Below are 14,276 nucleotides of genomic sequence, written 5' to 3' on the forward strand. Positions count from 1 at the left end.
CCCTATTTTTCTCATCTTGCCTTTAGTATTGCAAATACAAAAGATGTCAATTATGTTTTTAGCCTTCTCACTGTTGTTGTGATGAATTTCTTGGTTTGATTTTGTCTTCCTTTAACACAATAATGAACATCCAATGTGCCATCTGGATATTGCTACACACGTTCCAATTTTGTGATCATGCAATGGCATTAAAAGAACAGCATGAGGCTCCTGTGTCGACAATGAGTCTTCTGTGAACATGACCACAGAGATGGAACCAGCCTCATCTGTGTACGTGCAGTCAGAAATATAAGTGGTGTTCCTCCTAGTAAAAGATGTAAATAATTTGCAGTAACGGATACACTTCTAATGACCCTCCCTCATCTTTCAATTCATGCATTGCTGTCACTTTATGTGGGAAGATTTAAATGTTTGCCTTACTACTGTGTGGTTGCAAGTCCAGTAGCTCTTTCTTGTGACAATTTGTGGAATGATTTTGCTGGTCTCTCATGCATAGTCCAAAATATCAAACAACTTTTGGTTGTCTGGTTTAGGTGGTCTTCCAGTTCATTTGGCATGAAACACTTAGCCTGTGTCGTCAACTTTCTCAGTTAGTTGACGAACTGCATTACAAAGAAGTATTGCCTTGTCGAAACACACTGTTCACGGTTTCTTAAAAAAAATGATGGTCCAATGTGCCATCTGAAAAAATGCATTTCGAAGTTGAAAGCAACATATTTAAAAAAAAATCAAAATGCAACACATTGCTTTAAATAGTTACCAGCAACTGAACCAAACCGTTAAATCTTAGACAAAAGTTGAATGAATTAGAAACCATATAAATATGTAGGAAAAAACAGTTCTGCCAATTTTGTTTGGAACTTCCAGTGTAATCTACAGCCATAATCCAGTGCACAGCAACTTCTTGAATGTACCATATTGCACTTCATACATGCTGTTGTATTTGGGGGAGTCACATCTGTAAGATGAACTGCAGTGGCTGGGTTAACATATTATATTGCAACTCTTTTTATGAAAAGTACAAATATGTTGTAACTGTATTTCATGTGCTGACAGTAATTTGTTTTCCATATTTGATCATATTGCAATTATCACAGACTAAACTCCCTCCACCAGATAGCAGAGTGCATAAGTGTGTTGTGTCAGGACACTAAGAGGCAACCCTGACCTGCATCCAGTAACCCTCGTAGATTGATGACGATGATGGCCATATTGGATGTGGTTTTTAGGCAGATTTCCACATCCTACTACAGAAAATTCCAGGCTGGTTCCCATGCCCTGCCTTTGATAAATGATAGACATTTAGGAAACATTCTTGCACTTGCACATGAGTTACGTGTACTCTAGATGCAGATGGATGATGTATGCAGAGACTGATAATCATAAGTGTTTAGTCTTCTTAAAATCCATCGTAATCATAGAATACATTGTTTTGATTATCTGTGTGCTTGACATCAATATGTTGTATGTGAATTTCATTCATACTAAGTTAATTTTGTAATCTCTTAAGACTGTTTTAAGTCAATATCCAGTAGGTTATGAGCCCAGGAAGAGATTAGTCAAGTTTTCACACCCATAAAGTACCATCTGTTTGGAAATGGAATGTAATGACCGCTAGTATCCATCTTTTATTAATTGGGTTATCGTGTTTCACATGTGTTCCATGTGGTGGTATCGTATTTTTGTTAAGAAAAATTTGTCATTTTCTGAACATGCTTAATATATCTAAGGTGGCTTTGGCAGGACAAACACTGTTTAATGGTGAAGAGTTGACTCGTATAACTAGCGAGAGCTGGAAATTCATAGTTGAAATTTTCTTAAAACAAAGCATTATGGGCAGTAATCATTGGCACTAATGGAAGACCCAAAAAAAGTACAGAAAGCATTATCCAACATCATCTGCATATCCAAAACTTTGTGCAGCAGTGACTGCTAAAGAAACCTGGCAAAATTTACAATTAGCATTTGAAGACCTCAGTTCATCTAGCTGTATAAGGCTGCTACAGTGATTGATGAATGTAGGGTTGGCTTCTGAGGAAGGTGTGGAAGCATATTTGTTGAAAATTGTCACTCTGTCAACAAATTCGGAACATCGCTAAATGAAATGAAACTTTGTGGAAATATTTGTAAGGACATGCAAGAGAATCAATTTTAATTCTCACACAAGAAGGTAACATTCATTAATCGTATACCGTGTTTATGTTCCAGGTTACAAACATTGCTCAGTGTGATGACAGTCTGCATCCACAACACCGTGAAACCTCACTATAGATTTTTCTTCTGTTGCCCAAAATATATCATATGGGATGTTGGCTACTCCCCTCGCTATGCACATCTTCAACGTACAAGTGTTAGTGTACCATTGATAAAACCCGTTGTTTAGGTAACCTTACAGCCAGAAATCACATGGGTTCAAATCTGGTGATCTTGGAGGCAATGCAGTTAGTAACGATCAGACAATGATTTGCTGGTGCAGTTTGGAATGATCAGCCAATGTCTTGGATTTGGGTTTCTTCAAATGTATTAGTAACAGTGACCTCATTAACAATGCGAGGTGGGCCCCATTGTGCCTTTATCCTGTAGATCAGGATCAAAGCAATGCCCAAGATTGTGTTGTTAGTGGGGCTGCTGTCAAGTTGAATTGACATATTGAGAACTTACTGGGCTGTTGAGAACAATGATCTTTTCTTTGTTGACACCTTGTGTTGTAGTAGTTTGTTGTTTTTCATCTTTAATCTGCCTTGCAGTTATCACAGAATTGTGTTGATAATGTGTTCCAGACGTGACGGTGTATGTGAATTTCATTCATACTTCACTTAAATAACTAATTAGTCTGTTCCAATAAAATAGCATGTCTTCTCTTTAGTTGTGGAAATGATTGTGAAAGGTGTAGTTAGTTTAGCTATAGTGTGTTTTTAGTGTTAATATAGAGATGGAAGTCCGTATATCTTGACGTTTGAAAAGACTTAAATGGAATTACAAGAAAATTGAAATAGGTTACAAGTCCCTTTCCTTGAAGTATTTGATGAAATATGTGCCACTTACTGTGAAGCTTGCCAATAATAAAATCTTCTTGAAAACTATCCATATTGGGACATGTCACTTGCTGATGCATATAATACTATTCAACCACAGCAAATGTGCATGTTTACATTTGTATTCAAACTGTGCTTCCCACTCATTCGGGAAGATCTTTTGGAAAAAAAACAGACTAAATGAGTGAATACACCCTACATAGTTTGCATGCTACGATCAAAATCTGAAAATTCAGTTCCTACCAAATGTGTCTCATGAGGCAGTGGTTTAGATTGAGGGCATATGTTTGGCAATTGCTAACGAAGTGCTAGTACAGTTGGGAAAGGCTGTGCCAAATTTGATGTGTGAATGACCTTTTTGATCATGTTTTGTCATGAGAAACAAACACTTATGTTCATCTGAAATTGATTCCAGAAAAACACAGTGTACAACAAAATTATGCATACAATTAAAAGCAAAGGTGATGGACCGTACTTTATGGCACCTCTTTTGGAGGGTGGCTAAACAGCACATTCAGCACTGAAATTGTTGTTGAATATATAAATCTGGGACACAAACATGCAGTATCAACAAAAAAACTCATATGGAATAAATGTACTGTGGCACACACAAAACCATTGATGGCACACACAGATTTGAAAGGAAATGAACAGCTAATTTTACTGTCTGATGATTTTCAACAAACTCTACCAGTTATACAGCATTTAACAGCCTTCGATGAACTTAATCCATATCTCAAATCATCAGTTTTATGGTGAAACATTCGGAAACTAACTTTGAAGACGAGTTTGCGTGTCCAACTAAAACATGATGCATCCACTGAATGTTTCACAAAACAATTATTGGATACTTGCATCAGTTCCAGACGTTGCTCAGGATGTTTAATATCTGCTACAGTGATTGGCCCAATGCCTTGTTGATACCATTCATGTATGGAGTGTGGGAAGAATGATTGTTTGAATGCCTGTAGTCATGCTCATAATCACTCTGAGCAGTATGTAGGGAGTTGTAGTATTCTCCTAGAGTAATCATTTGAAGCCGGTTCGTAAAACTTTAATAGATTTTTGTCGCGATAATTTATGTCTACCTTAGAGTGTCTGCCAGGTCAATTTCTTCAGCGTAATCTGTGACACCCTTCTACAGATGAAACAGACCTGTGACTATTTGTGCTGCTCTTTTCTGTATATGTTCAGTACTCCTGTTAATTGTATTCGGTGTGGGTCCCAAACACTTGAGCAATATTCTAGAGTGGGTCACATGAGTATATGTCCTCTACCCCTATCGTTCGTATTTGGTACGGGTTCACACACTTCAGCTGCATTCACGATCTGGTTATATGAGTGATTTGTACACAATCTCCTGTGTAGACTGATTGCAATTCCCCAGTATTCTGACAATAAATTGAAGTCTACAATTTGCTTCGCCCACAACTGAGTCTATGTGATCATTCCATTTCATATCCCTACAAAGTGTTACACCCAGATTTGATACTCCCCTCCCCCATATAGCTGGTCTTATCTGTGTATTGGACTGGATGACAGAAATCTGTGTCGTGGAGGCTTGCGAGACAGACCAGCAATGAAACTATCACCGTGGGGCAGTCCATGAGTGATAAGGTCTCCATGGTTTGATACGGATAGTGGTAGTTGCTATGGAGAACATTCCACACACTCGTCTTGTCTTATCCCTGCTGATGGATCACCTATGTGGTGCTGATACTGGATGTCTTTTTAGAGGTAACTAGCATGTGTGCACCACTACATTGCCCAGTACAGCAATACTTCCTGCAGGGACGGATTGTGCAGTATTCACTTTCAGGATAAGCCTTGTTTGCTCTAACTAGTTCAGAGCTCTAAATGTGGGGCACCAGTCAGTGCAACAATCTTCTGGTTGTCTTTGAAGTTGCTGTTACAGATATTGTTTTTATACATTTTCACACATTATTATACATTCTGCAGTTGGAAATTCTGTTTTGGAATTCCTTCCTATAAAACAAATTCTCATTACACACCATCTTACTTGTTCCCCAATGAGCTGTGTTTAAGAATTCTTACCTTAACATTTGAACATGTCGGTAACAGATAGTCACTTCCCAAATACAGCATATTCAGTCACAAATAATTGGGAATGAAACTTTCTCTTTGACCCTTTGCATATCCAGTATTTCAGCATCACATTGACACTATTCAGCAAATTTTTAATGATTTTTTTAATGCATTATATATGTCATATAGAAGCTTAGTTGAGTTCACTTCTATGAATAATGAATTGAAGACAGGTGCTCTTCACCACACACACACACACACACACACACACACACACACACACACACACACACACACACACACACACTAATGGCCTATTCCATTGATTCATGGGCATTGTTGTTACTTTAATTCAGCACATTCTGTGGCTTGAGAATTGGAAAAAAACTGCCGATATGTCTCAGATTGTGAAGTACTGCTAATTATGTTCACTACGTGATCAAAAGTATCCGGACACCCCTAAAAACCTAAGTTTTCCATATTAGGTGCATTATGCTGCCACCTAATGCCAGGTACTCCATATCAGTGACCTCGGTAGTCATTAGACCTTGTGAGAGAGCAGAATGGGGCACTCTATGGAACTTGCATACTTCGAACGTAGTCAGGTAATTGTCACTTGTCGTAAGTATCTATGTGAGATTTCCACATTTCTTAACATCCCTAGGTCCACTGTTTCCAATGTGATGGTGAAATGGAAATGTGAAGGGACACTTACAGCACAAATGCGTACAGGCCCACCTTGTCTGTTGACTGACAGACCCCCGGCAGTTGAAGAAGGTGGTAATGTGTAATAGGCAGACATCTATCCAGATCACACAGGAAATCCAAACTGCATCAGGGGCCACTGCAAGTACTAGGACAGTTAGGCGGGAGGTGAGAAAATTTGGATTTCGTGGTTGAGCTGTTGCTCATAAGCCACACATCACTCTGGTAAATGCCAAACGATGCCTCGCTTGCTATAAGGAGCATAAACATTGGCTGATCGAACAGTGGAAAAACGTTGTGTGGAGTGACGAATCACGGTACAGAATATGGCGATTCGATGGCAGGGTGTGGATATGGCGAATGCCCATGAACGTCATCTGCCAGTGTGTGTAGTGCCAACAGTAAAATTCGGAGGCCGTGGTGTTATGTTGTGGTCGTGTTTTAAGCACCTTCTTGCTTCCCACCATTGAAGAACAATTCGGGAATGGTGATTCAATCTTATAACACGATTGAGCACCTGTGGTGGAGTGGTTATACCATAACATCCCTGTAATGGACTGGCCTGCACAGTGTCCTGACCTGAATCCTGTAGAACACCTTTGGGATGTTCTGGAACGCCGACTTCGTGCCAGGCCTCATTGACTGACATTGATACCTCTCCTCAGTGCAGCACTCCGTGAAGAATGGGCTGCCATTCCCAAAGAAACCTTCCAGCACCTGATTGAACACATACGCCTGTGAGAGTGGAAGCTGTCATCAAGGCTAAGGTCAAGCCAACACCATATGGAATTCCAGAATTACCGATGGAGGGTACCATGAACTTTTAAGTCATTTTCAGCCAGGTGACTTGATACTTTTGATCACATAGTGTACATGATGTAGAGACTAAATTATGTTGTTGACCCTTTGTAGCAATTAGCACAAAGCAACATAAATTACGCTCTGTGCTTCGGGTCCATATGAAAATGAAGATCAAATAAATTGGTGAGACAGCTTTTCTGGAATGTTTTATACAAAGTGTAGGCTTACAGATACAGGTAGTTCAATATAAGATCAACAGATGTCAGGAGTATGCTAAAACCTTCAAATTCGATGATGTACTTTGGGCTCAGTGCCTCAATTCATTCATTATCTTTGTTAGTAATTTGTAAAAGGATATCTACATTAGAATTTGAGTGGGTGGTGGTGGTGAAGAATATCAGGCTTTTACAGCTGTATTTTTATTGTTTTTGTTGCATTTATCACTAATTGTATTAGGCATCTTCAGAGGTTCTTACGTCATCCGTGCTTTGTATGCAACTTGGCTCTTGATTATGTACTAATAGACCACAAAAAGACAAAATGATTAGGTGAAACATACCCAGTACAAACAATAAGTTACTAAGGACTATGACCCACATGGTAAACACAATTAAAGTAGCAACTGAATTAGAATGGCTGTAAATATGGATGATGGAATAGAAGCGTTAAGTTACCTAAATTAATTCTTAAGCTACATTGTCTTTCTTTGTGAAAGGAGGTAGTGTGTAGGGAAGAACTTCACGAAAAATAAGTCAAAAGGAGTTTTAAGTTAATGATAGTTTAGAAAATATTGTTTCAGTTGAAGTACTATGTAAGATTTCAAGATTGATTCTCTGATAACACATTAACATCATTAATACAATTTTTCAGGTCCTTGAAAAAATTGGGGAGTCAACTATAGAAATCGGGAATGTAAAAATTGAAGTGAGAGCACTGGAAGGTGAAGAGGAGGAAGAGTTCCTCAAGAAGACTATGGAAGACATACAGAAGAGGAGATTCCATTACAACCAAAATAAACGTGGCCGCAGAGGTATGGTGTGCTCCAGTTACTTATAATAATTTATGCTGTAGCTATCATGAAATTTCAATTTGTGATATGTTGGTAGGTGGTGGCAGAGGTGGATTCAGAGGTGACAGGAAAAGGAAACAAACCTCAGCAGATTCTACTGGTGAACCTCCATCGAAAGTAGCAGCAAAAAGTGAATGATGGAAGTGGAATGGACAGAAGAGACAACTAAATAGGTTGATCATATTTAAAGTAACAAACGCGCAAGACTTTTTGCCAGTGTATGTGAGCTGTTTATTTTAGTGCTTTTGTATAATATATGAAACACTTTAAAAATCAGTGTTTTATTGTAATACTTAAAAAATTAAAATTTATATCTGTTATTGAAATTAAGTTGTGAAAACAATGTGGAGTTTCCCCTTCACTCTGTTATGAAGTTACTGCTTTATATTACAAAACAGAAAGGTAAGAGTCCATGTATTATCCTGTAGATAACAATCCACACATGGCAGTGTGGAACAGACAGGATAATTAAGTGTTCCATGATGGGTATAAATTTCTACTCCTATTCTCACTTTCTAATCCAAGGCTGAATGAACAAGATTGAAACAAGAGTCAGCACTCATTTAATTAAAAAAAATGCATTGCTTATGAAACTTTTAACAAATAGTTGCATGACAGAGGAGACTTATTACATAGCTCATTTCAATGATACAAATATAAGGAATGACCCCTATTGTGGCCTTGTTAGAGTATAAGGATTATTCTTATTGTGTCAAGTTCTGTTAACATGAATGAAGACAACTTACTCATTAAATTACATTGTATTGTGGTTTCATTAGAACATGGATCACTCATCCAATAATATGATCTGCCAGTACTAGAAATAATAATTGTTGTAGACCACTCCCACCATCATATAATAGTGAAATACTTTGCCAAGAAACTGAGAAAACTCTGGTTCTGTGTAAAATTGCTAAGCAGGTCAGTCTTTTATTCAGTCACTTGTCAGGTCTGCTGCGGCATTAGATGATGACCAGAAAGCTGAAGTCTTATATTTTGCTTGTAAAAAGTCATTCACACAGACAGATAGTACAAATGTACTATTGCAAGACTGTGTGGGTGATACAGTGATAGTCATCCCTGGTGTTGAGAAGCAGCAGCTGAAAGAACTGAAAGAAAAAGATGATTGTCAGTTCCTGGTAAGATCCCAGTTTGGTTTTACGGAGAGTAATCTTCGGTATTACATTTGTCACGTATCTCCCACTGAGTCAAATATCCCAAGTGACTGGAAAAAATGCAGGTGGCCCCTATACATGGAAAGGTAAAGAAAATGAGCAGGCAAAGACAGAACAATATCAATAACATTGGTTTTCTGCAGAATTCTTGAGCATTGTCAAATATAATAAATTTGCCTGAGACTGAAAAGCTACACATAACTCAGCGAAGATTTAGACAGCATATTTCACCCAAAAAGCATTATATCCTGTGAACTGTTGACAAAGGGCACCAGGGAGATTCTACATTCCTAGTTATCCAGAAAACATTTGACTGTGCCTTAGTGCAGACTGTTCAGTGGAAGTCAAAGCACACAACAGGTTCTCAAAAATGACAGTGGCTCAGCCTGCTTAAACGATAGAACCCAGTATGTTGTCATGGACTGTGATTATTCATTGGAGACAAGGGTGTCATCAGAAGTGCCACAGGGAAGAGTGATAGATTTTTATGTGTACAGAGAAAGAGTGGTTCCAGCACAAAGGGTGAGCAGCAATCTGAGACTCTTCACTAATAAATTTTAGTCTGTTCACTGATGACACTGCAGTGTATGGGGAAGTGTCTTTGCTGATTGACTGCAGGTGGATTCAGGATGACTTGGACAGAATTTCTATTTGCTGTCATTCATGACAGCTTGCTTTAAGTGAGAAAAAATGTAAGTTAATGCAGATGAGTAAGAAAAACAATCATCTAATTCTCGAATACAGTATTAGTGGTGTGGTGCTTGACATTCGCACCAATTAAATTTTGGAAAATGATGTTGCAAAACAATATGATATGAAAGGAGCACATGAAGTTGGTTGCAGGGAAGGTGAATGGTTGACTAAGGTTTAGTGGGAGAACTGTAGGAAAGTGTAGCTCATCAATAAAGGAGGCAGAGTATAGAACACTTCTACTGCCAACTTTTGAGTACAATCAGTGTGTGGTGTCCCCCTCTAGGATGGATTAAAGGAAGACATTGAAGTAATTAAAAGATATGCTGCTATATTTTTACTGGTAGGTTCAGTCAAGACAATTATTGCAGAGATGATTTGTTAACTTGAATGGGAATTCCTGGAGGGAAGATGTTTGTTTTGTGAAATACTGTTCAGAAAATTGAGATAACTAGTTTTAGTGGCAGACTGCTAAATGATTGTACTGCCACTATCATATGTTGCACACAAGGACCACAAAGACAAGATAAGAGATATTAGGATTCATATGGAGGCATATAGACAGTAATTTTCCTCACTCCACTTGCAAGTGGAACAAGAAAATGAATCACTAGTAATGGTACAAAGAAACTTACACCATGCACTGTAAGGTGGCTTGCACAGTGTATATGTACATGTAAATAAATGCAAAATTTGAAATAGAGAAGGCTCCAAGTGCCATAAAAAGGAACTTTGATGTTTTGTGTCAAATGAGATCTATATGTCAAGCCTAACACCATATAAAAAGGCTTGAAACTGCCACGAATGAGAATTTATTATCAAATGCAGACAACAGATGGTATGCAGTTTAACAGCTACCACTGTTAACGTATGAGAGGCTCTATGTTCAGTTTGCTTACTACTTAGTGTTAGATAAAATGGCGGAGACAGCTTGTAATAGTTTGAGTGGAAAGATGACAAATTAAAGGAAGAAGTACTGTCTCAGCAATGAGGGGAAAGTTGAAAAATGGAGGTAATAAATACTACTAAATTCATAAGTTGAAGTAGTGAATGTGTTCCTGAAAAAGCTTGTCAAGCACAAAAGGTAAGTCTCATTGCTTACTATTCACTAACCTACACCATAACAGGACAAAATGTTTATTCTTGAGTTACTAAATGTATTGTTCCAGAAGGTGTGAAGGACATGATATGGAAATTAAGACAAATAAAACCATTTATCGTCAGTAACATGAATGCATCTGACTACTTAGATTTCAAAAGTGGCAGATTGTAATGCAGACATAACAGGCCTAAAGGTATCCAAAGTACGGTGGCTATGGTTGGACAAACTAAAGTCCAATGTAGTTAAGACCAGGAGAGGCTTAAATGAAAGTGAGGCCTGGGAAGGTCAGTATTTTGAGAAATGGTGTGTGAGTACAGATCATCAATAAAGTGCTTCTACCTGCCCTGGATGCTATAAGCCACATCTGTGAAGGAAGGATAGATACGATGGTTGTTTTTTAAGTAAGGGCCGTTTCTATTTTAAAAAAAGATACAAATACTTTTGTAAAAAAACCTTTAATTTCTGATTCTACAAACTTTTACCTATTTTTCTACATAGTGGCCTTGTTTATTTAAGCACTTGTCACACTGTACAACTAAGTTTTTAATTCCCTCTTCAAAGTATTCGGCCGCCTGCTCCGACAGACAAGAGTTCACAGCCGCTTTCACTTCATTGTCGTCATTGAAGCGCTGCCCGCCAAGGTGGTGTTCCAGGTACCGGAAAAGGTGAAAATCACTAGGAGCAAGGTCGGGGCTGTATGGTGCATGGTCCAAAACTTCCCATGCAAAAGAATCAATCAAATCAAGAGTCTTTTGAGAGGTGTGAGGTCTGGCGTTATCGTGCAGGAGCAAAATTCCTTTTGTCAGCATGCCACGCCTTTTGTTTTGAATTGCTCTGTGGAGCTTCTTTAGAGTTGCACAGTAGGCATCTGAGTTGATTGTCGTTCCTCGTGGCATAAAGTCCACTAGCGAAACACCGCGCTGGTCCCAGAACACAGTTGCCATAATCTTGTGCTTTGACAGCGTCTGTTTGGCTTTGACCTTGACAGGTGAGGTTGTGTGTCGCCATTCCATCGATTGTCGCTTGCTTTCGGGAGTGATATGGGATACCCGTGTTTCATCTCCAGTGACAATTTCACTCAACATGTCATCCCCTTCTTCCTCGTAACGAATCAAAAAGTCCAATGAAGTGGCAAATCTCTTCTCTTTGTGGTCCTCTGTGAGGAGACTGGGTACCCGCCGAGAACACAGTTTCTTAAAGTTTAGGTTTTCGGACACAATTTTGTACAAAACTGATCTTGAAACTTGTGGAAATTCCAAAGAAAGAGTGGCAATTGTGAATCTTCTGTCCTCATGAATCCTTGTTTCGACTGCAGCCACCAAATCAGTGATCACAGAGGGCCGGCCTGAGTGTTCTTCGTCATGGACGTTTTGACGGCCATTTTTAAACTCTCTAACCCATTGACGCACTTTACCTTCACTCATTGCATTCAAGCCATAAACTTATGTCAACTGACGATGAATTTCTGCAGCTGATAGGCTTCTCGCGGTCAAAAAACGTATCACTGACCGTATCTCACACGCGGCGGGCGATTCAATAATCGTAAACATTATAAAGTAGCACAGCGATGCGTACACGTCAGCTACAGAGCTGCAACTTGCATCAGTGTGAACGGGAAGGATGCCGGCAAGTGGCGCAGTGGCTTGTTGCGGCGTCCGCGCGAACTACGGGACTATACGTGCGAACGGCCCTTACTTAAAAAACAACCCTCGTAGATTTGATTGAAATGGTGCAGTACCTGCCAAATGACCATGTACAATTTTACAAAGCAGAATGAACTTTCACTGTTGTCTTGGTGAGTATTGAGGTGTGGTAGTTAGAGCTTTTGATTGCATTTCCACTCCACTCTAGTCCAGTCCTCACCTCTATTTTTAACACACTCCTCCACAACTTTCAGCCATCTATCCTTTGGTCTTCCTCATGGTCATTTCCTACGCATCTCCATTTCATGTATCTTCATGGGAATCCAATTGTTTACCATTCTCTTAAAGTATCCATACCATTTTAGCCTTGATGTTTATATTCTGATTTGCAAGTGTCCCTCTTTCACTTATCCCTTACTCTTTCATTCCTCATTCTCTCCTTGTTACTCTTATCCTACTTCTGGGGAACGTAATTTTACATTCCTGTAATCTTACATCTTTCATTGCCCATACCCATGTTTCAGGTGCACAGATCAGTACTGGCATGCAGTAACTTCTATATACTATTTGCTTTTTTGTGAGACATTTTTCTTCCAAACAAGGCTCCTAACACTTTGCAGTAATGATTTTTCCATCTGCCACATTCATATCTTTCTCATTTCTTCCATTTTCCTCTATCAAACTTCCAAAGTTCTTGACACTCGCCACCTTCAACTGTTCACTTCCAGTCCTTATTTTGCTAGTTGGTCCATATTTCTTTCTAGTTGTAAGCAAGCTCCCACAGTTGTTACCATTAAATGTCATCCCATACTGCCTCACAGTTTCTCCCCAAGCATCCAGCTGTTCATGAATCTCCTCCTCCTTGTTTCCCCAGATAAAGTTATCTGTGAACTTTATTGCTTTCATCATCTCTAGTTTTTTTTCTGCCAATTTAGTCTTTGTCATCCAAGACAACACTTATGAGGAGAGGTGACAATGCACTGCCCTATCTCTAACCACTTCTTTGCTGCAACCAACCTGTCCTTTCACTGCCCACTTTCACACAACTCAGTTACACAGTACATCTCCACTCTGTTGTGTGTTTTTCCACCTCCTCCTCTTCTAGTGCATCCCAGACCTTTTTTTTTAGACACTATCAAATAACCTTTATGTTTTGAGAAAAGCCATCATAAGCTCTTCCTAAATTAAGTTGTGCTCCTGGAGCTGCCTTGCTGCAAATGATGTCAAAAGTTGATTTCCCAGGTCTGAAGCCATTGTGTTCCTCTCTTAATTTATTCTCGACCATTGTTTGGATTCTGCTCTCCAGGATATTTTCATATACCTTGGCACAGTGTGGTATTAGAAGTATGTGTAGGTTCTATCTTTACTACTGCCTTTCTTAAACATAGGGACAAGTAGTGCCCTCTTCAAATTTTCTGGGGTCTTCTCATTTCACTCCATACTCATCACGATACGTGCCACTGTTTCCCAACTACTCTGCTGCCTTCACCATTTCAACATGTACATACTTCGTCCATACCTTATGCCCGTCGTCATTAATTAATAATTATAATTTTTGTGGCTTCAGCCTGATGAAAAATTTAAATGAAACAGTTGTGATATCCTTTTGCACATGGGTAGTCATTTTGCAAAGTTTTGACCTAAATAATGAATTAGTTTATCTGTACATTATATAGGACAAAACTTTGCAAAGTGGCTGTCCATACAAAAGGATACCACAATTGTTCATAGAGTAATTTCCATTATTTTGTGTGCAAAGAGCTCTTGTTATAATTTGAAGTTATTATTTAAAATGTAACTATCTGCTCACAGGAAATTACAAGACTGTCTGTAGTCCATATTTTCTATTGTGAAAGCATACTGTGCTGTGTTCATCATAAAAATAAACCCGATGTAGACATTACACTACGTATTCTTCCACGTTTGCTGGAATCTGATTGGATTTCATTTCAAGTGGAGCGGAAGCCAATCTGTGTAGACTACAGTCAAATACGATAAGTAGGATACGTT

General features: G+C 38.8%; 1 protein-coding gene across 1 annotated transcript in view; it reads left to right on the forward strand.

Moving 5' to 3' along the window:
- The window catches only part of LOC124798132 (la protein homolog), a 48,704-nt gene extending 40,722 nt beyond the window's left edge, over positions 1-7,982 (forward strand). Inside the window, exons 8-9 of the mRNA XM_047261396.1 lie at positions 7,458-7,617; positions 7,694-7,982. Of these exons, the coding sequence (XP_047117352.1) occupies positions 7,458-7,617; positions 7,694-7,794 (261 nt within the window). The 3' untranslated portion in view covers positions 7,795-7,982. The remainder of the gene's footprint in view (positions 1-7,457; positions 7,618-7,693) is intronic.
- Positions 7,983-14,276: the final 6,294 nt, after the last annotated feature.

This window comes from Schistocerca piceifrons, chromosome 5 (assembly GCF_021461385.2).
Source record: "Schistocerca piceifrons isolate TAMUIC-IGC-003096 chromosome 5, iqSchPice1.1, whole genome shotgun sequence".
Classification (NCBI taxonomy): Eukaryota; Metazoa; Arthropoda; class Insecta; order Orthoptera; family Acrididae; genus Schistocerca; species Schistocerca piceifrons.